We start from the raw sequence: 26,909 nt of genomic DNA, 5'->3' as shown, positions 1-26,909 counted from the left end.
CCTACCTGACTCTGAAGGTGCTTATTGTTAGTAATAAACTGCTATGGATAGCCACAACTTAAGAAGCCCTTATAGGTGGGAGCTTGGATCTGGATTGATTCCTCTTATGTGTGGATGAAAATAAAAGTGAGGATGTGTTTATGGTACTGTGTGTCTGAGGTTTGACTAAGCAGTCTCTAGAAGGCCTTGCTAGGGATCTCTTTACAACTTCTGTGCAAGTGGGTCTCGTTCTTTATGGGTTCTGATATGGTGACAAGCAGCTTATTGGCATATGTGATGTCTCAGAGGCTAGCCTCCACATTAAATATTTGCACTTCTCAAAAGGTGTATCAATGCAGGATAAGCAAGAAGTAGTTGCTAGATAACCTGAGACTCCCTAGTGCAAGCAGGCAGGCAACAGAAGAGGACAAAGTAGACACTTTAATCCATGTCACCAGCAGCATTAAGTTACTACTTACTCTAGTATTATAAAGGTAGATGAGAAGGCACACAGTATTCAGCAGCAGGACATTGTTGATGAGTACCAGTGAAACTACTAGTACCCTGCTCTTACTGAATTCATTTAGCTATTCCTGTACTTCTTCTCTGACTGGGAACAAAACAGCAGCACTAATCACAAGCTGATTCCTGACGTTAGTTGTAGATGCTAAAGTGACAGTACTCTTGTCCTAGATATGGCTGTACTCAGTAGGTTTCTTGTGCTCTCTTCCTGGTAGATGCAACAGCTCACCACAAATTAACATGAAAACAAGAAATTTAAAGTTGAACAAACTGCAGTAAAACAAAAGCAAACAATAAGAAGCAATATAGGTACACAAACTTTAAACCAAGTAATGCAAATTATAGCCACAGTGCACTTTTAGCTGGCAGGGTTTAGAGATTAAACCTTGTTCTGTTCTGCTTAGCTTAAATAGAAATGTGGCTTCGCTGTGCCTTTTCACATTTCAGATATACTTAGTCATTTTACCAGAAAAGAATGCAGCATGGATGGTTGTGAAAGAATGCTAACCAAGTACTTTTTTACAAACTCAAAGAAAAAAGCAAATTATTTAATTTGTATTTGTTTTCTGGATTATAACACTGATCTCTGTGGACATTTTTCAGACTTGGCCCAGGAACGGTGTCTGGTTAAATGACTTATTCACAGTAACAAAGTTAGGCAATGGAGGTTGAGGAAATCAGACCCTGTACCAGTGCATCACAGCCAATGGATCGTTAACAGCTCCTTAAGACAAGTTGAAAACAAAATGCTAAGTTTAGCATATTACACTTTAGAATAAAAGAAGATGAAAAGAAAAGAAACAATATTAGTATGTAAATTGTAAACCAAGGAATTCAGAACAGTTATAGAGCAAATTTAGCTGTGTGGTCTCAGAGATTAATCCTTTTTCTACTGTTTTTAACTTAAATAAAATTTATACTTCACAGGTCCTCAAACAATTAAAAAACTATACAACAAACATAATTTGACTGGCCATAAGGGGGAACATCTTTTTTAAACTTCAAGAAAAATAAACTGAACGTAAACCAGGAACAAAAGACATGAAACAATGTTAATTATGCCCAAACAATCCAAAAATAGTAAGAGAACAGCTGTTTCACAGATTTGCTTGCAGTATTCATTTCAGAGAAATGAAAGGCATGGTTGCATACACTTTGACTGAGCGATGTGTCATTTACAAAATCACCATTCCTTCAATTTATTGAGAATTCTGTTTTTTGACATCCCTTTACATTTGATAATTTGAATCCTGTAAGAAGTGGGCAAGTGGGCTATATACAATGGCATTAATACGATTACATGTCACTCTAGTGTCATAGAAGATACCTATGATAGACTTGGACTGTATAGAGGGCTAAAAGAGACACTTGAACATGGAGGAGTATATAAATCCTTCCCACCATCTATTTCAGTCACAGCATATGATTTTTTGTAAAATAAGTGCATTTCTACTGCACTTTTTAGCTGTCACGTCACATTCAGTTTTCTTCATTATACATTACTCTTTTCATTTCGGCTGGGTACTCTTAAGTCCCTGACATTCAGCTTCTGCAATGTACGCTATCACCCCACCTACCCTCAGGTAGTCCCACTCACTGACATAGCACACAATTAGCTATGCCAACTTGTTCATTTCTGCTTCTTTTGCAAGTGAGCAATTCATAACACATTACATCCTTTAAAGTACTCTGCATACTTCTGAATTAATGTAGGGCTCATACATACTAAATGAGGAAAGTTGTGGTGGGTACTGTTAATCTGACAATATTGGCCATATTACATAGTGGATAGAATGAAGTAGGTGACATCTGTCATGTTGTGCTTTTTACATCATGACAGCCCCTGCCATTTCAGTTTCTCATCATGCTTATTGTCTCAGCCATTTGTTCTGCTTGCACAGGTTGTAGCAGCCAGGTATGCAATGCAGACTGAGATTGTCTTGGCATGCACTTCATCCCTGCTTTACCGCTATGTTCTCCCCCTGAGTGGAGTGGATCATCAGCAGAAGGACAGCATACCTGTCTGCCGATGACTCCAGCAGAAGAATCTGTGCTAGTTGGGACAGTTTGGTTTCCTTTTATTCTCAGACTGTTCATTTTTCTGTTATGTAACTTGCAAGCTCCCAGAGCAGTCATGTCATTCCTATGAGACACAACTTTTTTATTTATTTAACTTTTGTTAACTGGGTAAGTGAACTGATAAAAAAAAAAAAAAAAAAAAAAAAAAAAAAACACTTTCAGTCATGCTCCTGGTCAGCAAACAAATACAATATCTAAACATAATAGTATTAGGAACAGTTTAGTGTTAATAGAAGCTATGTACTTCTGTTTAAGCAACAATTAATTGAATGCAATGCTTTCAAAATAAGAATTAAAGCCATTTACACGAATACATACTGTGACATATGCTAGAATGGTACTGTTAAGTAGGTTATTTAAAGTTATGAAAATGCAAGTAAAATTAAAAAAGAAATGTAAATGAAACAAAAAGAAACTGAAAAATAAGATGAAACATTTTGGTAAATGAAGGAAAGAGAGATGATAGATCTTTAGTATACATTACATACATCAAGTTTATGCCAGAGATTAACTATGTCTTAGAAGAAATGTAGGAATGTTGTATGAATGTAGGACAAGGAATGAAGGACTGTCTGAGATCCCTAAAATAACTGGCTTGGCATTAATGTCTTCACATTTTTGTTGCTTTTATATTCTCTGTCTTCTTTATTGACTGCCTGGACCCTTGTAAGCATGTGATTTGGTACATAGCAGTATGGCTTTGATACTAGTAACTACAGAGGGATTAAACTGATCAGTCACAGCATGAAGTTATGGGAAAGAGTAGTGGAAGCTAGGTTAAAAAGGGAGGTGATGATTAGTGATCAGCAGTATAGTTTCATGCCAGGAAAGAGCACTGCAGATGCGATGTTTTCTCTGAGAGTGTTAATGGAGAAGTACAGAGAAGGTTAGAAGGAGTTGCATTGTGTCTTTGTGGATTTAGAGAAAGCATATGATAGGGTGCCTAGAGAGGAGTTGTGGTATTGTATGAGGAAGTCGGGAGTCTCAGTGAAGTATGTAAGAGTGGTACAGGATATGTACGAGGGTAGTGTGACAGCGGTGAGGTCTGCGGTGGGAGTGATGGATGCGTTTAAGGTGGAGGTGGGATTACATCAAGGATCAGCTTTGAGCCCTTTCTTATTTGCAATGGTGATGGACAGGTTGACAGACGAGATCAGACAGGAGTCCCCGTGGACTATGATGTTTGCAGATGACACTGTGATTTGTAGTGAGAGTAGGGAACAGGTGGAGGAGACCCTGGAGAGGTGGAGATATGCTCTAGAGAGAAGAGGAATGAAGGTCAGCAGGACTAAGACAGAATATATATGTGTGTGAATGAGAGGGAGGACAGAGGAATGGTGAGGATACAGGGAGTAGAGGTGGCGAAGGTGAATGAGTTTAAGTACTTGGGATCAACAGTTCAGAGTAATGGTGAGTGTGGAAGAGAGGTTGAGAAGAGAGTACAGGCAGGATGGAGTGGGTGGAGAAGAGTGTCAGGAGTGATTTGTGACAGACGAGTACCAGTAAGAGTGAAAGGGAAGGTCTACAAGAGGGTAGTGAGACCAGCTGTGTTATACGGGTTGGAGACAGTGGCATTGACAAAAAGGCAGGAGTCAGAGCTTGTTGTGGCAGAGTTGAAGATGTTAAGTTTTGCACTGGGTGTGACGAGGATGGATAGGATTAGGAATATGTATATTAGAGGGTCAGCCCAGGTTGGAACGTTTGGAGACAAAGCCAGATAGGCAAGATTACATTGGTTTGGATGTGCTGAGGAGGGATGCAGAGTATATTGGGAAAAAGATGCTAAGGATGAAGCTGCCAGGTAACAGGAAAAGAGGAAGGCCTAAGATAAGGTTTATGGATGTGGTGAGAGAGGACATGCAGGCAGTTGGTGTGACAGAGCAAGATGCAGAGGACAGGAAGAAATGGAAACAGTTGATCTGCTGTGGCGACCCCTAACGGGAACAGCCGAAAGAAGAATAAGAAGAGTATGGCTTTGATACCTTGAAAGATCATTCTACAAGGGTTCATTACACCCCCTTTTTCCTAGAGAGGTTAGTGAAGAGGCGTTATAGAGCAGTGTGCACAGCTCTGGATTAGATAGTACTTTTGCTTATCTGTGAATGTAATTACTGTTATTAGTGATCACCTTACTTATGTATCTGCTATCATTAAGGAAAACAGTGGTCCACCACAGCTGTACAATACTGACGTACCTACATTATACACATACTGGTTTGTCAGTCTGCTGTCACTGTTATTACCATTCAATGCTACTGCAGAGAATGCTCATACCATTCAAAACTATTATATTGTACAAACTGCAATATTTAAGTCAAGCACTCCGCTGTTTGTAACCTTATTAGTACATTACAGCTGTACAGGTAGTGCATTATACATGGCGTGACAGTGCAACACATGTTCAGATGTAACAATATGGAGATACATTCCAGCAAACTTCTTTTGTCTTGGTGAGCCTCTGAAGAAGGTAACAAGTAGAGAAGAATGGAAGAGAAAGAAATAACAGCAAAATGAGCCTTGTCTGCACACTTTTGTTCTATAAACTATTTAAAATTACTTGTGATGTTTTGATGCTGATTGGGTAGTTTATGTTTGTTTTTGGGTGGCATTAATACCATTTTATTTACCTACATAAAGCTCAGAATTAACTCCCAAAGTAATACCAGAATGACATGCTTTATTCTCTCTTTTAGTGTTATTTTTAGCTTAATGTATGTCTACACACACACACACACACACACACACACACACACACGTATATATATATATATATATATATATATATATATATATATATCTATATATATATATATATATATATATATATATATATATATATATATATTTAAGATAATTTAAGCATATGCCACCCTTATATTTTCCCCAATGGATGATATAAAACTGATTTGATTTAACATTTTATGGAGTATAACTTTAAAGCAATTTGCTATGCAGCATTCTTTCTTATACGGTTTGATACTGCACTCATTAATCCTTAGTGATTTTCAAGCAGAAATAAAAATGTAGGAGTACCATTTTTTTGTCAGTGCAAAGCAGCTATGTTTATTTAAGGCAGTTAATTGTATTAATTATACAAAAATGACAAGAATTAAACAGTATGTGTCACATCTGACAGATTTTAGACTTCAGGCATTGTACTTCCTGCTGAGTATTAACAATGTACTACTTTAAGTGCCATTTATCACCCCGTAATCTTGTTCAGGAAAAATTATGTAGGATTATAGCAGTGAATTTTTATAAGGCACAAAGCAATGCATTTTACTAGTTATAGATATGGAATTCAGATACAAGAACTTGCTGAAAAAATGACTACCGCTAATACTATTAAAATATATATATATGACATGTAATTCAGAATTTCCTCTCTATTGTAAAAGGTAAATAGACTTGCAGAATGTTTTTATCTATTACTATTTAATAAAATTATTTTACTTTGTTGAAAACATATTGTATTTTGTAGTAATGGTATGATTCTGTAGCAATGTTTTGATTGATTTCCCTTGCACCTTTTATTTTTTAGGGTCTGCCTGGCCCCCCAGGTGAGAAGGGTGAAAATGGTGATGTTGGCCCCATGGTAAGTTGACAGGTTTGCAGTTCTACAGTCCACAAAATATGCATGACAAAGGTCAATGCAATGCATTAATTTACACTCACACACACACACACACACACACACACACACACACACACACACACACATATATATATATGTATGTATATGTATGTATATATTCATTTATTGTATAAGCAGATATATGTGCTACTGCTCAAATGCCAGTTTTATTCCTATGTTCAGTAAGCATTTTTGAAAGTAGGCAAAACTTATTTTTAGTGCTGCAACCTCGTGTACTATCTGACTCGCTGATGTGCTTCTAAATAGTATGCCCTTTTAATTAAGGTAGGGTTAAGCAAACACTTGCTGTATCGGGGATCAGCATTCAGGAATGATCGTGACTCACTCAAATTACTTGTTAGTGCTAGTAAGGACAGTGTGACAGTTTCTTTGGTTAGAAAGGAGCTGTTTGATCTCAGTCCTGCTTCACTCAGTGTTTTCTACTTTTGCTCATTTCACAACAAAAATAAAAGAAGTATAAACAAGTTTGTGCTTCAGCATCCTAGCAGAAATAATCCATCTTATCCATCTCATTGCAATGAAAAAAAAAATCTACAAATAACCTTGTTATTATGGCTGGATATGTGGACCTTTTAAAATGTAGTGCTGTTCTTGGCTTTTTGGGGGGAATATCTAATGTATCCTTTCAGTTATTTAGCCATATTTCCAAATACAGATCAAACATTGTCTGATAATCCATATACCTTTCATGACTTCTGGTGTTTTTTGCCTAGATCACTCTTGGCTTGCTTCTCTCAGATGAATAGCATTAAGTCAAGATAAAACATTCCGGATTTTTCTTCCATTCCGATTATGCATGATGATGCCCTTCTTATTTTCCTTTCTGTGTCCTACAGCCGTCTCCTTTTGTTGCACTTTTTGTCTGATATTGCATTTAGAAATATTGCTGAAGCTGTCCTGTACCATTACTGCATTGTTCTGTTTTTATTCTGAAAATGCCTTTTTGCTGTAGAAGATTTTGGAAGAGTTATGTGAGAAATCGATTCTTTATTTACAGCCCAGTGATGATAATTATAGAAGCAGCCAATTATATTGTCTGTGCCACAGGGATACACTCTGCAATACTTTATTGAGTTTTAAAAAAGAAAAAAAAATCAGTCAGTGACGCTCCTGCTCTGACAAGCTGGTCAGTGACAGCAAAGAACCAGTACTGATACATGTGTTCCCACTCTCTCCAGGTTCCCACACGTTTTTCCTGAAGTATGTACCACTGTTACCTGTAGTGCATACTTTACCATCTTTTGTGACCACAATAACATTTTCATCTTTTTAATATAAATTGCAAATATAAAATATTGTGAAAGGTATGGATAGTAACAAAGTGAAAAAGAAAACATAAAAAAAAAAATCAACAAGAAAATATATAATGAGTCATATAATCTTTTAGCATTCACTGTCCTTGTGTAAGGGCAGCAATAGATGCTCAGTTCTCCAGTGTCTTATATCTAAAATAGATAAACATTTTCTTAACATTTTAGTCATTTCAGCTTCAGCACATAATCTGATGTAACAGAGACTCTGGAGATACCTTTCACTCCCAATAATGTCACGTCCAGCTAAGAAAGTTTGCAGTGACACTTTTATTCAGTAGGCATTACCCAATGTATTATTGCTAGGACCTATTTTCACATTGTATCAACTCATTCATTTCTGTACACTTTCCCAGTTTATTAATGCTAGGAGCTAGTCTCACAATGTGCCATCTAATTTATTTTTGGATGCTTGTAGATGACCAGTCTATCAATGACATCTATTGACGTACACACAGTAATGTGAGAGCAGTTTTTCTTGAATTTTAATGTTTTTTTTTCTGACCCAGCACCAATCACGTTATGTCTGCCCTGCTTCCAAGTTTAGCCAACAGACAGCCACATAGAGCTGTGAGACGATGCCTTTCTAAGAAAAATTAAAATATGGGAAAACAGTTTATTCCATTCAATACATTTGCACAATGTATTTCTAAGATTACAATTACATGCCATACCTTTATTGCTCTTTATATCTGAACTCTAAGTTTTCGTTTTGTCAGTGGTGGAAGCACTCTATATCTGGGGCCTAAGTTTTCAATATGTCAGTGGTGGAAGCACACAGCTTGAGCTCTGACATTGATATTCCAGTTCTTTGATGAGTACTGTCTATGTTACTGTGCAGTCATCATCTTTTGAGATGCTGAACATAGTATAATTTGAGCTCATTACACTAGGTCATGAGATGAAAGCATTAAGGCTTCCTCACAAGCATTTGATTTATTTATAGTGAAATAAAAAATTATAGGCCGAAAGTAAGCCCCTATACTGTCTAGTACTGGGTTGCAACCTTGATGTGTCTACATGTAATATATATATATATATATATATATATATATATATATATATATATGGGTCTACTTCGATTGGTCGAAGTTTCAGTACATCGAAACCCGCTTGTGAGAGACCACTTGTTCGAAGTACTGATACTTCAAAAACTGAGTACAGAGATCACAATACAGCGCAGAATGGGAATATTCCATTTTCCTTGCTGTAGTGTGATCTCAGAGTTGGTATATTTAAGTAGGGGGGGTGTGGGTGGCACATGGGTGCAGGGGGACTGGCCCCCATCCCCCTGCAAATTATATTTGTTTTATGTTTTTGTTTTTTAGTCAGCCGATCCAGTGACTAGACTTCAGCGAAAGTTTCTTTCGTTGAAATGCACTTTCGCTGAAGTGGACATCTACTTTTCTTTTTCGAAATAATGAAATTTCAACAAAGAAAAGTAGATCCATATAGACATATACGAATGACACAAGACATAAAACAAAGTCATCAGAGATTGCCATTAACAGTCACCAAAAATCATCAAAAAATAATTGCAAATATAAATCAGTAGGTTATACTTTGAATTACCAAAAGTAAAACAAAACCCAGCCCCTGGAAATTAAATATGCTAACTCCACCATCACACAACCTTCAAGAAAGGGTAAAAACACTTGAATTATGTAATCATCATCTAATGATTTTGATGAACTGTACCACCACTGAAAAACACCATGCAGGAAAAAAGCATATAACACCTCTCTTTCTCTCTCTCTCTCTATATATATACATATATATATATATATATATATATATATATATATATATATATATATATATATGGAGAGAGAGAGAGAGAGGTGTTATATGCTTATATATATCTATATATATCTATATATATATATATATATATGTGTGTGTGTGTGTGTGTGTGTGTGTGTGTGTGTGTGTGTGTGTGTGTATATACATGTATATATTAAACTCTGAGGTTGCCTTAGTATGGGGAAAATGGAAATCTGTGGTATACTGCCAGTTCGTCCTTATGGAAAAAAGCTGGTCAGTCACATGCTAGTGGTCATACAGTGTTGAGCACTTGTGTTTTGAAAACAAGCCTGGCTTTCTGTATTTAAAGCTGGGGTCATAGATACTGGTCATCACCATATGTAAAATGCAGGGTTAACACACCCACATTCCTTTAGTTCTTTTCAAAACCTTTATGTGACATTTGCATCCCTGTCATTTCTTCAACACATTTAATAAAAGTGGTAACTGTACTTTTCAGGTCAAGGTTAACTCCCATCTCAATATGATATCTCATGTCTACTGACTGTAGCAAGACATGAAAATAAAGTAGTTTCACATGTGTTATATCATAAAAGAGTATTTAAAGCTTAGAATAAACAGAGGGACTATAAAGTGTGAACCTACATTTGATCTGATAAATGCAGAGTTGATACTTTTGACATTTCAAGCTCTTTCACCAGAACACACAGAGTGCACATTCTTTCAGAATAAACGGGGCGGGGGTACAGTCCTCTTTTCAAGTTCCTGTTTCCTGTGTCTGCTTGTAAGCATAAAGCAGTTTATCATTTGAATCATGCAATAACACAGAACCCTAAAGAGTATAGATTTACAACAGATGAACAAGCAGTACTAGGCATAAAAGTAGTACAAAAAGAATTGCAAGATAAGAAAAATGAAGGAAGTATTTTGTTTTCCTTTTAAAATGTCTTTCTTCAGATAAATACAATTGGAATAAATCAACAATATGGCTCCTGTGTATCAGGAGTCCTTAGTAAAGACATTATGAGTGATATTAGTGTTTAGTAATGGTGTACTGAAACATTGCAGTATTTTTCTGTGTCTTCTTAAACACTCTGAGGGCCTGAAATATCAGTTAAAGTGAGATTGCATTTCTTTGTTTGTTTTATGGCAAGACCCTACACATCTAACAATATATATTGCATAAATAAAGCATAAACAGATATGGGATTTAACTTTATTTCTTAAAATGATTTGTTCACAGTACAGCCTCCATCTTCCACTGTGTACAAAAAGAAGCCAATCCTTTCACTTTATGGCATGGCATAGATATTATCACTGTGCTGTGTATGTCTTTTATAGAATTACTTCTTTCCAAATCTGTGTATCATTATGATAGTACAACATAGGCTTAAAATTATACATGCTGTCTAGTATGAAAACATAATTGTAATAAACTAGATGTAACAGTGATCATTCAGCTTAAGAGTTTCTTCATCATTTTCTCAGTAAGTGGAATTTTTTCTATGCAGGAATGAATGTAATTGTGTATTTTAGGCACCGATACTGTTGTTAGATTTACCCCTGTGCTCTGTACTCCTTGGATTCTTGGTGCCATTCTTCTTCTTTGACACAAGGCCATCTAAGCAGTGGACTGTGAAATGTACACCTGTCACACTTGTGGCAGAAACAAGTAAGTCCTAGCCTTTCCTCATTTCCTAAGCTCTCTGCTGTTGGGAAATGCCTTGTTTGCCATTGTGAAGAGATCACTTCAGGTAAATCTGATTTCAGCTTGAGCAGTGATTTAGATTCAGTCCAAAGAAGAAGGGCAAGAAGTTGCACTATAATATACAATAATTAATTATATTTGTAGTTTACATTATATGATAGCAATTACTAATGTCTTGTTTTTTTCTCCACAGGGTCCACCAGGACCACCTGGCCCAAGAGGTCCCCAAGGTCCCAATGGAGCTGATGTAAGTAGACATTTTTGATTCATGAATAACTTCAAAATCTGATAGTTTCATGCTATGAGTCTGTTTATTAAGTCCAATACCTTGTACCACTATTTCTTTCATGTGATGTTTGCAATTTTCCCCTGATTTCTTGCTTGAGGAGCATGGTTATTGACATGTGTTGTTTTTATATTATCCAAAACAAAGTTGTTTATTTGCATGTTCAGTATATTCCATTAATGTTAACATTATTTTGTAAAAGCCCTTTACAGCTTACAAGTTTTGTAGTGCTGCTACATTATAAACAGTAATCAGAAGTTGTATTTGCTGTGCATGACTTCAGTGCAGGAGTAATGCACTCAATGTTTTCTCCACTTAAGGGTCCACAAGGTCCTCCTGGTGCCATAGGCTCTCCTGGAGCTGTGGGTGAGAAGGTAAGAACCAATTTTGTGTGTCTATCTATCTATCTATCTATCTATCTATCTATCTATCTATCTATCTATCTCTATCTATCTATCTATCTATCTATCTATCTATCTATCTATCTCTATCTATCTATCTATCTATCTATCTATCTATCTATCTATCTATCTATCTATCTCTATCTGTCTATCTATCTATCTATCTATCTATCTATCTATCTATCTATCTATCTATCCATATCTGTCTGTCTGTCTCTATCTATGTATCTATATTTATCTATCTCTATCTATCTATCTATCTATCTATCTATCTGTCTATCTATCTATCTATCTATCTATCTATATATCCATCCATACAAACATATATGACAGGTTTATGTATTTTACTGCCATGTTGATGTTTTGGAGTAGATGCTTGCAAATAATCACAGATTTGCTTGGTTCTGTACATACATGCATAACTAGACACAGACACACACACACACACACACACACACACACACACACACACACACACACACACATATTTTTTTTTTTTTTTAATTTTGCCTGAGGGACATATACTTCTTTTGTAATGTATACTCTTATCTGATATAAACTTAGTTGAAAAATGCAGCATTTTTTTTTTCACAAAATTATGAAGAGGGTTAGAGTTTGTTACCTATTTCAGTACAAGATGTTTAACACTGATCATACTGTCGTAGAGGCTTTTGAGTTCATATTTATTATCTCATTATACACATTTAATTTTGAGTAAGTTAATTGATCCTGTATTTCTTTAAGCCACAAGGTGGGAAAAAGTGAGAATAAATACTTTATCTGCAGTTCATTCAGCCATCTATCCCATTACAATGTAGTCAGAAGGTTGTGGATTTGCTATACACTTAAGTAACCACTTATGCAAGCCTTTTTACTGGAAATGTCTCCTCTGCATACAATGAGAAAAATGTTAAACTGCTGAATGTATGCAATATATTTAATTAAGTAACCAATGATTCAAGATATTGTAGACCATGTAGCTCAGAAATAAAGTTAACTGATGCTTTAGTAGTGATACGGGAGTAATTTAGATATGTTTTAGCAACATTTCTTAGCCAGAAAGTAGCTTTCAGCCTCATGTTGAAAGTTGCAGGTATCCAGTGTTACATTAATGCTAACTGGCAACTTGTTTCCAAGCTTGGAAGTCCTGCAAGGCTAAAGCAGAGAAGCACTGCGGTTGGTGAAGGAACTTACTTTGTCGACTCATGCTTGGAGAGCTGCAAGCTTCTTGTGCTTCTGATTATGCTTAAATCTGACAGCAGATGTCCTTAGTCACTACCTGATGTGTTAAACAAGCAAAAGGGAAATCTTCTTTTCCCTTTATAAGTAGCCGACAATCAGTTTGCATCAGATGAGTCCATAATCAGAGCAGTATGATGAGTTATGCTTTTGTGCAAGAATTGGAATCACTTGTATCACTGTATCAAAAACTGGAGAGGTTATACTAGGAATCGTCAGCTTACACAAAGCTAACAATCCAAAATACTGAAAAATAATGCCTGAAACACACAAGGGTGAAGCATTTTACTTTAAGTATTTTTGCAGGTAGGGCAGTCCCCCCTATATCTGCCAATGTCGAAGGTAAGCCCCCATCAGATTCTATTTACCAACTTCATGGTTGCATTGACTCGAAGATATTTCAACTTCACCAGATACAGAGGAGCAGTCAGAGGTTACCATTACTGGAGTTACACCATTGGAACTATTCTAACAACAGCTTTACTCTCGTTCAGATTAAGAAACATTTTGGTCTTTGTAAACATTTTCCAACTGCTTTAGGACTTTGGCAGAAAACTCAGCTGTTCTTTTTTTCAACCATTATATAGATGGGTGGCCATAGAAGCACTTATTTAAAAGGAGAAATGTTTTCCAGCTTGAGATCTTTTGCTGCAGACACTACTTCTTCCATGTCTACGTTTCTGATCTTTCATGTTGCCTGAAAGGCCCCTGGTATGGCCAGCTCACTGCTGATAACAAGGTAGTACAACTAGAACCTTTGTCATACTGTAGCTAGGCCTATTTGTGGTGGTTTAAGAAAGAAAAGGAATAATAATGCATAACTTCCACATAAAGGAATACAGGGAAATCTCATGTTTGATTATGAGCAAAAACACTGAACAAATTAAGTCTGAAACCCAAATACTTCATTCAGCAAAAGTACTTTTTCATGGAGAGGGTTGAGGACTCATGGAGTAGAAATAAGTGGTGGAGAGGGAATTCACAGAGGCAATCAAGATGCTATGGAACAGGTAGGGAAAAGCTAAGTAGGAAAACTAAAAATGAGATGAGGCAACATCTTCAGTGCTGTTAAAAGGCTGACTACTTCTGTCATTGAGCAAATGTAATGTAAAGTCTTCTGGGATATCTGAGACAATGTAAGTGGGAAGAAGGTTGAGTTATTGACTCAAACCCCAAGTAATCCTTTCATTAAGGTAACAATAAGCACTGTAAAGAGGTTCAACCCACCCCACACTTTTTTTCCCATGTATCAAGCCACTCTCCCCAGCCCAAACCTGTTAGTATAGCCAGTCAGAAAACATTTCTGTTTAGTGAGGTATGCCTTTATTTTTTCACTCGTGTTTGTTACCTTTCATGGAACTGTTAATTCTAAAAGATTCAGCTTCAGTGGACTAGTTCATTGTGTACAATTTATGTTTATGTCCTTCACATTTCCAGTAACATTCTAAATGAAAAACTGTAAAAAACAAATTGGTATTGTATTATCTTCTTAATAGGTTGCTTATTGCATATGTAATTCGTAGTTTCTGGAATAGCCATTTATATAGGTAACTTTACTCCTTTGCTTCAGCAAATCCTCAGGCCATACTTTTATTTCTTAAATATAGTAATAAAAGCAGCAAATGTTAACACTACCAGTATTTGTTTACCTTTCTGTGTAATGAAAGAGTATAAAGTTTGTATTTTGCAATGAAATATACTCAATAAATGTTTTCACACACCTTTGTGAGATCATCTTTCGAGCGTAATATATGAAGTCATACAATACTGAGCAGTTATCTCAGTGCACGTACAAGTACAATACTGGGCAGTTATCTCAGTGCACGTACAAGTACAATACTGGGCAGTTATCTCAGTGCACGTACAAGTACAATACTGGGCAGTTATCTCAGTGCACATACAAGTACAGTATTGGGCAGTTATCTCAGTGCACGTACAAGTACAGTACTAGGCAGTTATCTCAGGGCACATACAAGTACAGTATTGGGCAGTTATCTCAGTGCACGTACAAGTACAATACTGGGCAGTTATCTCAGTGCACATACAAGTACAATACTGGGCAGTTATCTCAGTGCACGTACAAGTACAATACTGGGCAGTTATCTCGGTGCACGTACAAGTACAATACTGGGCAGTTATCTCGGTGCACGTACAAGTACAATACTGGGTAGTAATCTCAGTGCACGTACAAGTGCAATACTGGGCAGTTATCTCAGTGCACGTACAAGTACAATACTGGGCAGTTATCTCAGTGCACGTACAAGTACAATACTGGGCAGTTATCTCAGTGCACGTACAAGTACAATACTGGGCAGTTATCTCAGTGCACGTACAAGTAGAATACTGGGCAGTTATCTCAGTGCACGTACAAGTAGAATACTGGGCAGTTATCTCAGTGCACGTACAAGTCCAATACTGAGCAGTTATCTCAGTGCATGTACAAGTACAATACTGGGCAGTTATCTCAGTGCATGTACAAGTACAATACTGGGCAGTTATCTCAGTGCACATACAAGTACAATACTGGGCAGTTATCTCAGTGCACATACAAGTACAATACTGGGCAGTTATCTCAGTGCACGTACAAGTCCAATACTGAGCAGTTATCTCAGTGCATGTACAAGTACAATACTGGGCAGTTATCTCAGTGCATGTACAAGTACAATACTGGGCAGTTATCTCAGTGCACATACAAGTACACTACTGGGCAGTTATCGCAGTGCACATACAAGTACAATACTGGGCAGTTATCTCAGTGCATGTACAAGTACAATACTGGGCAGTTATCTCAGTGCACATACAAGTACACTACTGGGCAGTTATCGCAGTGCACGTACAAGTACACTACTGGGCAGTTATCTCAGTGCATGTACAAGTACAATACTGAGCAGTTAATTCAGTGCACGTACAAGTACAATACTGGGCAGTTATCGCAGTGCACGTACAAGTACAATACTGGGCAGTTATCGCAGTGCACATACAAGTACACTACTGGGCAGTTATCGCAGTGCACGTACAAGTACAATACTGGGCAGTTATCTCAGTGCACGTACAAGTCCAATACTGAGCAGTTATCTCAGTGCATGTACAAGTCCAATACTGGGCAGTTATCTCAGTGCATGTACAAGTACAATACTGGGCAGTTATCTCAGTGCACGTACAAGTACAATACTGGGCAGTTATCGCAGTGCACATACAAGTACAATACTGGGCAGTTATCGCAGTGCACGTACAAGTACAATACTGGGCAGTTATCTCAGTGCACATACAAGTACAATACTGGGCAGTTATCTCAGTGCACGTACAAGTACAATACTGGGCAGTTAATTCAGTGCACGTACAAGTACAATACTGGGCAGTTAACTCAGTGCACGTACAAGTACAATACTGGGCAGCTATCTCAGTGCACGTACAAGTACACTACTGGGCAGTTATCACAGTGCACGTACAAGTACAATACTGGGCAGTTATCGCAGTGCATGTACAAGTACAATACTGGGCAGTTATCGCAGTGCATGTACAAGTACAATACTGGGCAGTTATCGCAGTGCACATACAAGTACAATACTGGGCAGTTATCGCAGTGCACGTACAAGTACAATACTGGAGTATCTCAGTGCACATACAAGTACAATACTGGGCAGTTATCTCAGTGCACGTACAAGTACAATACTGGACAGTTAATTCAGTGCACGTACAAGTACAATACTGGGCAGTTAATTCAGTGCACGTACAAGTACAATACTGGGCAGCTATCTCAGTGCACGTACAAGTACACTACTGGGCAGTTATCGCAGTGCACGTACAAGTACAATACTGGGCAGTTATCTCAGTGCACGTACAAGTACAGTATTGGGCAGTTATCGCAGTGCATGTACAAGTACAATACTGGGCAGTTATCGCAGTGCATGTACAAGTACAATACTGGGCAGTTATCGCAGTGCACATACAAGTACAATACTGGGCAGTTATCGCAGTGCACGTACAAGTACAATACTGGAGTATCTCAGTGCACATACAAGTACAATACTGGGCAGTTATCTCAGTGCACGTACAAGTACAATACTGGACAGTTAATTCAGTGCACGTACAAGTACAATACTGGGCAGTTAATTCAGTGCACGTACAAGTACAATACTGGGCAGCTATCTCAGTGCACGTACAAGTACAATACTGAGCAGTTAATTCAGTGCACGTACAAGTACACTACTGGGCAGTTATCGCAGTGCACGTACAAGTACAATACTGGGCAGTTATCTCAGTGCACGTACAAGTACAATACTGGGCAGCTATCTCAGTGCATGTACAAGTACACTACTGGGCAGTTATCGCAGTGCACGTACAAGTACAATACTGGGCAGTTATCGCAGTGCACGTACAAGTACAGAGCAGCATAACTATGCAACAGTTAGTGTTGTTATATAATAGCGTGTCGTTTAATGATTTGGTTCCTGTTTGGGTTGGGTACTTGCCCATTTGGAACTTGATAGTAATTTTGCTGCCAAGTCCACGATAAAATTAACAGAGTAATGTGACCAGCTTTCTCCTACTGCAGAACTGCAGTTTGGATGCATAAGAATTGATTAGGATCAACGTATTTTGTGAAGACGTGGAAATGGAGTTGGTTGTAAACATGCAAGTTATTGTGTCATGGTAACTTCAACTTGCCTCTTAGACTTTATGTAACACTTTCCAAAGGTGAATTTACAAAACTTTAAAATAAGTTAGTCAAAACCCCATCACACATTCCATCTGCCTGTCAACGTTTTGCCCTTTGACTTGCTTTTATAATTTACAGTACTGACTTGTGACAGTAAAGTAGTCACAACCAAGATGATGAAACCCACTGCCTAAAACTAAGAAGGGTGAAAAATTAAACTGCAAATGTTTTTTTTACAGCAGAGCAAGTTCCACCCCTACTCCTTAAACACACGTGTGTGCGCACTCACATTTGTGTGTGTGTGTGCGCGTGTGCGCGGGTGTGTGTGCGTGTGTGCATGTGCGTGTGTGTGTGTGTGTGTGTGTGTGTGTGTGTGTGTGTATGTATGTGTGTGTGTGTAAATGTAGCTATGTATAACTGTATACATATACCAACTCCATTGCCACTCCAACATGATGAAAAGGGAAATCTGCATGAGCAAAGAAATCACTGCCTTTGCACACTTAGAAATCACACTGGCACTGATTTGCTATGGAAAACAGTGATTGTTATCATAAGTTCATAGGTGTTAACTAGGCTAAAGACCACAAGGCCCTGTTTAAGCCTAGCCATGCATCCCAAATCTCAGACAAGTTCTGGTACCCTTGATAAGTGTAAGCATTGGCCTGTGAGATGAACCATTTACAGGTTACCTGTTTGCATCAGAGACATAGGTGCTAAACCAGAGATGACTTTCCAGTTTCCCATCTAATTGTCCAAGTTGCACTTGAATTGGATTAGGGAGGAACACTGCTTCACATGGATGGGGAGCCTGCTCCATAGACGGGGTAGTGTCTGGGATACATACGTATCTCTCCACCAGTTCCTATTTATATCACAGGCATGGTTTAAGTCTTTAGAATGGGTAATTTTGGTACTGTCTGTTTTGTGGACATGCAGGAGGTCCATCAGAGTGGGGTCTGACAATGCCCTGTATGCCAGGCATAGATCTCCCCTCAAAATCCTGTAGGAGACAGTATACAGGGATAGGGCCTTCAGGCAGTCTGCATAGAATATATTACTTATGTCCTGTATTCTTTTAGTGATGAACTTCTGTGGACATTCCAGTTGTTGGATATGCTTAGTTAGGTACATACCAAAGGGGGCATTGTACTCAATGATAGGTGTGATGAATGCCGAATACAGTGAAACAATGACTTCTTTGGACTTAGATGCCATACCTTTGTTAATAAGTTGTACAACATAGAATGCTTTCCTCACCACTGTAGACACATGATGGTCAAAGGCTAGATTACTATCTGTATGTGTCCCTAAGTCCCTGACTACTGGGTCACCTCTAAGGGGTGTGTTGTCATTATGATAGTTACCAGGGATGGATGACTTCCCAAAGGATACTATTATGCATTTCTTGGCATTTAGTTTTAGTCCATGACTCTGACACCAGATATTTGTCTGCGTCAGCCACTCCTGGAGAACATTCATGTCAGTGTGAGATTTAGTGTCTTGTGCTTCAGTTAACTGAAATGCGGGGAATTTCATCTCAGCCATTTACTGACATATCCATGTCCACATGGCTCTTTCAGTTCAGGAAGCTTCACTGATAAATTAGTTGTACTGTTTTCCTTATAGACTACATGAGCACCTCATTACTGAGCTGTATCCCATGCAAATAAAGTCATGACATGGTAACTGCACAGTTGTAGTGATTTATAATCACTTTCTGCATCATGACTGTAATGATGTTGTGAAGTTGTAAACATGGAGATGCATGCCAATAATTTCTGTAGTGAATGTTATCACTCAGTGAAGAAAATTTCATTATCTGGTGTGTGTGTGTGTGTGTGTGTGTGTGTGTGTGTGTGTGTGTGTGTGTGTGTGTGTGTGTGTGTGTGTGTATTGCCCTGATTGGTGTATACACACATGGCTACATAGGCAATAGAGTAAATTGTGAATCACAGTTCAGCTATGCTGGAGGGAAGGTCAAAAATGCATGATTGGAATGCAAGATGATACACAAATTATGGGTGCATCTGTATTCCATTAGTTCTGAACCAGGAATCTGACCACCAACAGCAACCATTGCAGCATTTCAAATCATATACCAAACAAAAAAGTCCTGAAGAATTTGTAGTAGTCACCAGCCAGAAAAAAATTTATTTGTGTAAAATCCTTAATGCTGAAATTGTACAAGGCGTTTTCGTCCGAGTGTCAGCCAGACTTCTTCAGAAATCAAAACAATTGACACAAATTTAATTGCTCTTATATACCCTAAACTTGATTAAGCAATTAAGCTAATGAACTTGAAAAATCACTAGGCAATTAATTATTAGTAACAAAAATGGAAGAGGAAATGAAATACATAGAAACAAGACATATACCCAACTTCTCATCATTTAAAACCATACTTAAACATGCATAAATATTTAAAACCAACAACATTAATAAATATCATAGTTTATATAAAAGATATATACTGTATGGAAATAACATTGTAATAAAATGAAAACAACACTAATTGCCAATATGATGTAATGAATATAAATTTTAAAAAAATGAGAAATAAATGCAATGTAACAATTTATAGTTTGACTGATTTCAATTTAAGAAGTGGTAAAATAGAAATGGAATCATTAAGTCCTGGGGTTCTATTGGCTTCCAATTTAATTTGCCAAAGAGTTTCTCTATGTTCTAATTTAATTTCCCAAGGACCCCCCCAGTGTCCTTAGAAACCATTTCAATAACATAAAAATGAAACTGAGCAGTTTTGCACATTAAGGTATGCCTATAAAGTGCATTAGTTTTGTTTTTCTTACTGACATCATTAATGTGTTCATAAATCCTACGTTTTAAAATACGCTCAGTTTTACCCACATAAAATGCATCACACATCTACATAAAACAGTGTAAACAAGCCGTTGTGAGTTGCAATTACAATGATTACTAGTGTTAATGGTTATCCCTCTGACCTGTAAAAATAATTCTTCTCCTTGTAATATGTATTTACATTGGTTGCAGGCACTACATTTGAAAGCCCCTTGTCTTCTAAATGGAAGAATATTCAAATTAGCAGCTTGCTCCAATGCATTTTTAATATTTTGCCCCTTCTTATATACAACTTGAAGAGGTTAGTTTTTGAACACTTCTAAATCAGTAAACTCTGAAAATCTCTTCCATTCTTTGTCCAGAATGGCCCTAATCTGATATGTATTATTACTAAAATTAGTAACAAAAGCTCTACTATAATTGACCTGATCATTATTCCGTGTGGGACCTAGTGATTGAGGGCACAAACCTTTACTAAGTACTGGTGAAAATCTATCAGGTCTCCCTAAAATAACTTGTTGTTGTATTTCAAGAATAAGGTCTAAAGGATATCCCCTGTCCTTAAACATTTCCTGCAAGGTATGACATTCAGTAATAAAATCTTGATCTTGTGATGTTATGCAATTAACACGGACATATTGTCCTTTAAGTATACTCTTTTTTTGAGACATAGGATGATTACTATCATAACTAATATAAGTATTAGAAAATGTTGGCTTCCGGTAGACTACAGATTTAAAACCACTGTCTATACAAGATAAAGTTACATCTAAATAGTTAAAGGATGCTGTTGAAATATGTTGAGTAAACTGAAGAAAATTAGTAGTTTGTTTCAAATATGTCATAAATTGTTCCAACAGAGATATATCAGATGTCCAGAAAATACAAATGTCGTCCAGGTAGCAGACATATAAATTCCAATATTGTGCAAATATACAATTGTGTATAAACTTTTTCTCCCAAACAGATAAAATGATATCTGCATAGGTAGGGGAGCAACTAGCTCCCATGGCAACACCTTGTTCTTGCCGAAAAAACTGTCCTTCATAAAACAAAAAATTGTTTCGGAGTACCAAATCAGCTAGTTCTAAACAAAGAAAGACATCATTTTCAGAAATATTAGGACGCATTCTAAGTGCTTCTTCCAACCATAATAGCCCTATACCATGTGGAATAACTGAAAACAAATGTATTATGTCTGTACAAAGAAAAATAAGTCCATCAACACAATATTCAGGTTTAATTTTGGCTAAGAAATCCCAAGAGTCCTTGAGTATATGTGAACAGCTCCCCCCCCCCTTAGGGTTTTTAATTTCCAGTCCAAAAATTTGGCTATATAAGCCACTTTTGAACCTTCAGAAGCCACTATAGGTCTAAGTGGGGGGTTGTCAACACTTTTATGAACCTTGGGTATGCCAAATATATTTGGTACCCCGGGACAGTTGTTTGTTAAATAGGAATGTACTTGTGAATCAATAACCCCTAGATCAAATAGATCCTTAAGGACCAAGTCAATTTTCTTATATGCTACATTAACCTCATTAATAGATACTGAGCTATGTCTACATTCGTTATTTAACAAGGAAAACATTTTATCCTTGTTGATACTTTTGTCCATGAGCATTATTCTGCCACCATTGTCGGGTTCCATAATATGAACCTCATGATTACAACATAACTGTTTGAACAAAACATTTTCTTCTTTGGTTAAATTATGATTAATACGCATATTAGATATGTTTTTATATAGTTTTCTTATTTCCCCTTCTAATATACTCTCCAAATTCTTTAACTGGGGATGTAACTATGGATTAAAAGTACTACTCTTTCGGGGTACATCCACATTGAAAGTATAAGCATTTCCTTGAAAAAAATGTTCTAAGTTTAATTTTCTAATAAACAACTTAATATCTAAAATAACTTGTGACAAATAACCATTTTTTCAGGGTATAAATTTAAGCCCTTTGGTAAAAAGACTAAAAAAATCTGGAGTAACTTCCAGGGAACTATAATTAAAAATATGAAATCCTCGCAGGCTTACAGTATGATGGCCATTATGAGTACTAAGTAAATTAGTAGTAAAAGCATCTACCTGTAAGTTCGCCTGCTGCCCCCTCCCCTCAGTTGGGGGGGGGTGGCTTGATGACAATGTGTATTCTTCAAGCGGCTCCATTAAACCAAGAATCCAGAGAAAAGTGAGCCAAGACCAAAACCAATACCAAACAAAAAAGTCCTGAAGAATTTGTAGAAGTCACCAGCCAGAAAAACTTTATTTGTGTAAAATCCTTAACGCTGAAATTTTACAAGACGTTTTCATCCGAGTGTCACCCAGACTTCTTCAGAAATCAAAACAATTGACACAAATTGAATTGCTCTTATATACCCTAAACTTGATTAAACAATTAAGCTAATAAACTTGAAAAATCACTAGACAATTAATTATTAGTAACAAAATGGTGAGGAAATGAAATACATAGAAACAAGACATATACCCAACTTCTCATCATTTAAAACCATACTTAAATATGCATAAACATTTAAAACCAACAACAATAATAAATATCATAGTTTATATAAAAGATATATACTATATGGAAATAACATTGTAATAAAATTAAAACAACACCAATTGCCAGTATGATGTAATGAATATAAATTTAAAAACATGAGAAATAAATGCAATGTAATAATTTATAGTTTGACCGATTTCAATTTAAGAAGTGGTAAAATAGAGATGGAATCATTAAGTCCTGGTGTTCTATTGGCTTCCAATTTAATTTGCCAAGGAGTTTCTCTATGTTCTAATTTAATTTCCGAAGGACCCTCCCAATGACCTTAGAAACCATTTCAGTAACATAAAAATGAAAATGAGCAGTATTGCACATTAAGGTATGCCTATAAAGTGCATTAGTTTTGTTTTTCTTACTGAGATCATTAATGTGTTCATAAATCGTACATTTTAAATTACGCTCAGTTTTACCCACATAAAATGCATCACAACATCTACATAAAATCAAATCAAATCATATATTGAGTATGTTTCACAATGCTTAGTCATTAGCTTCAAATACATAAAACCAAATAAATATATGTATACTGAAGCACATGCACCAACACACATGCACACACACATACACACACACACACACACACACACACACACACACACACACACACACACACACATAAACAAAGACACATACATAAACAAAGACACATACACATATGTATATCAGGCATAGAAACACTCACCCACACACATAGACCTGTTATATATTTAATTTACACTGCAAAAATATTAGTATACAAATAACGATTGATTTGTATGTGAATTTTGGCTGTTTCTGTATATATTTCTTTCAAATTAAATAGTTGGCTAAATACAGCTACTTAGTTTTAATCTCTATGGTTTAAATAGGATACACTAGTTGTGAGAATTTCAAAGCACAAAGCACACCTTGACATTTAATTAATGAATAAACTCAAAAATACATTGTATTACTTGTGTTTGAGATCACAGTTATTATAAGAAAATGTTTGTCATTTCAGAGAAATTTTTGAAAGTTTTTCAGTTCTTCACCTTATCAGAAATGCACACCAGATAATCGTTTATATCAACATAGTTAGTAATAAGTAGAGCAATTGCAGAGGTTCTGGAACATTTTGCCAGTAAACAATATGGTATCTATGATGGCACAACCTGAAAAGCCCTAGCAGTGGTGACATTCATGCTTTGAGAAATCTTCTTGAATATAAGACACTTATTGCCTAACTGTTGTGCTCTTAATATGATATGAACATCATAAGCAGTAAGCACTCTGAATGCATTATTCAGACATTTTATTCCACTGAGTTTTTCTTGCTATTAAAAAAGCACTGCAGATTTGCAGGAGTGCTCTTGTGCTTAAGAATTTCAATTTGAAGGAATCAATGTTAACCTTATACTGTCCCTACCTCCATTCAAAAAAAAAAAAAAAAACAAGGCTAGAGAATGTAGAGCTCACATTATCTGAATTTAGTACCTAATAGAGTGCAGCTCTTCTCATCACACATATATGACAGCTGGTAGTCGTACCTAATACATAAAGAAACAGATGGCATTAGAAAAATAGCAGCTTGCTACGTGCCACACGGTTGCACTTTTATTGTTTGGTAATGAATATATCAACTGGAAAAGCAATCATCGTCTATTAAAAAAAATATTCTAAGAACTATTTTGGTGCATACTGTATTATGTTCATGACCTGACAATGCCCATGCTGGGAACATTACAAAATGTTTAATATAATGGTATTTCCCCTGTTAATTTAACAATAATGGTTTTTGTAATACCATTTTCTCCCTTCATGTCACAAATTATGCAACAGCTATAACAGGAATTTGCTGTTTCTGAAATTGAGGAAAATGCCGCATAAATGTAAATTGCCTAACAGCAGTCTCTGAACAAGTCACTTAACCACTCGGTGCTCTCTAGCTGTCTTTGAAAAGTGGCTATTAAATTTATCTGTTTATCAACTAAAAAGAAAGACACAAATGCATAAAACCAAGGCTGCACATGTTAACTACTATGAGTAGATATGATTTGCAAGCAACAGTCATTGGGTTAGCAAGAAAACATTGTAAACATACTGTATTCTTTAAATATTCTATTAGCTCAATGCATGTTAGATGTTAGACGTTTTACAATGTTAGCTTCTAAGCACAGATATTAAGACTCTGCATGTTGTGTGAATGACTATACAAACTCAGAAAGAGAGAGAGAAGAAATTTCTGATGAGTACAAATGCATTCATCAAAAGTATTCAAAGGGGAAAAAGGAAAGTCTACATTATAAGCACGCATTGTGCCATGTATTTGATTTACTTAGGACTTGATGGCAGGTGATGCAGCTGGCCACCAGATTTTGATTCATGTTCATTAAGTGAACTTTCAGAGGAAGAAGTTGAGGTCACAGCAAAAAGGGCCAGTAAAATGCCAGAGATGCTAGCAGAGGTTTCTGTGGTAACATTTTCCACTATCTGATATGTTTCATCAAACAGCATGCTGAAAAAAGAGAAACTTCTGAAGTATAATCACTGGCTGTGGTGGTGAAACGTCTGGTCAAATGACCATGCCCCGGTTTGATTACTGCACCCTGGTAGGGTGACCATGCCCTGATAGCATGACCATGCCCTGGTAAGATGACTGCACCATGGTTGCATGACTGTACTATGGTAGGATGACAGTGCCTTGGTACGATGACTGTGGGAGACTTGGGAGAGCCACCTGATCTACACTATTGACATGCTCCTTCTCAGCCCAGATGACAGAGCAGTGCTTAAAGGATGATTAGGAAGGTACTTTTTAGTAATCATACCTTTAAACTAAGATAGATAATGGGAGCAGGTAGCCCCGAAGCAGAAGGTGTGGTAAATTAGTCAGGCTGTAGGCAGAAGTAAACGATCAGGCACATAACTTAGCACAGGAGAAAACATGGATACCTCAGACCATGGCTGAGTAGTGTTACTGCACAGTGCAGGAAGTGTGTGTAGGAAAACTGGGAGCTGGGAGCATAATGCTGGATAAAAAGGTAGGCATTGCTGGTATCACAGAAACAAGAACAAGTTGCAAGAGGGGGCATGAGGATGCTCAGTTATACTTTCTTCAGAAATAGCAGTAAAGGATGAAGGTGGAGTAACTTGTGAGATCAGGGATGAGGAGTAGGAATGCCAGCCATTGAAGGTTATAAGAGCGAAGGCTGGAGGACAGCATAAAGTAGCTGCTTTGTTAGTTGTGGTAGAACAAAGGAGGAGTATTGTGTAGTCAATAAAGTATATTGGATCAAAGTTATATCTGAAGAAGACGGTGACACAAGATGAGTTTTATCCTCCTTGAGGCTGGAGAGAAGTTTTGAATATGGTTTATTGCTAGGCTCATAATGGTGCTCAGTCTGATTGCCAAACACTTACCTATGAACTTATGAAGGACTGAAGTATAATGAAGAGGAATGTGATCATGGTTGATCTGAATCTGCCTGGAGCTGTCAGGGAGATTCCAAGGTCCTGGAGGGAGAGGAGATTAAAGAAGATAAGTGAAATCTTGGACCATGAGGAGTTAAGCCAACAGGTAAAGGTTTGTACGAGGAAAGGTACAATTCTGGATGTGCTTCTAACCAATGCAAAGGTGGGCAAAGATTTCCAGGCAAAGGCTACTCATGGGTCATAATAGTGCTCAAAAGACTTATGTCCTTGTATAACTTAAATATTCCATTCTGGCACCATCAGTAACATAGAATTATTTAATATTTTCTTAGCAGTTCCTCATACTACATAGACACATAGTTCACAAGGTGACTGTACCTAATTAGGTTGCAGCATCACATGTTTTGAAGGTATTAAAATTGTAACATGTATAAAGACATCACTTGGCTGTTGTTTCCTAATTCTGATGGTGATTGTGATGGTAGGCTTCAGATATGTCAAGTCAGCAGATAAGGTATCACAC

General features: G+C 36.9%; 1 protein-coding gene across 7 annotated transcripts in view; it reads left to right on the top strand.

The window, feature by feature from the left end:
* The window catches only part of COL11A1 (collagen type XI alpha 1 chain), a 625,054-nt gene that overhangs the window by 542,702 nt on the left and 55,443 nt on the right, over nucleotides 1-26,909 (top strand). For all 7 annotated transcript variants that reach the window (XM_044085726.1, XM_044085723.1, XM_044085729.1 and 4 more), the window contains 3 exons: nucleotides 6,122-6,175; nucleotides 11,211-11,264; nucleotides 11,624-11,677. In XM_044085726.1, the coding sequence (XP_043941661.1) occupies nucleotides 6,122-6,175; nucleotides 11,211-11,264; nucleotides 11,624-11,677 (162 nt within the window). The remainder of the gene's footprint in view (nucleotides 1-6,121; nucleotides 6,176-11,210; nucleotides 11,265-11,623; nucleotides 11,678-26,909) is intronic.

This window comes from Protopterus annectens, chromosome 10.part0 (genome assembly GCF_019279795.1).
Source record: "Protopterus annectens isolate FY-2018-M chromosome 10.part0, PAN1.0, whole genome shotgun sequence".
Classification (NCBI taxonomy): Eukaryota; Metazoa; Chordata; order Ceratodontiformes; family Protopteridae; genus Protopterus; species Protopterus annectens.
The sequence above is the reverse complement of the archived record's forward strand: the minus strand, read 5'-3'. Positions and strand labels throughout refer to the sequence as shown.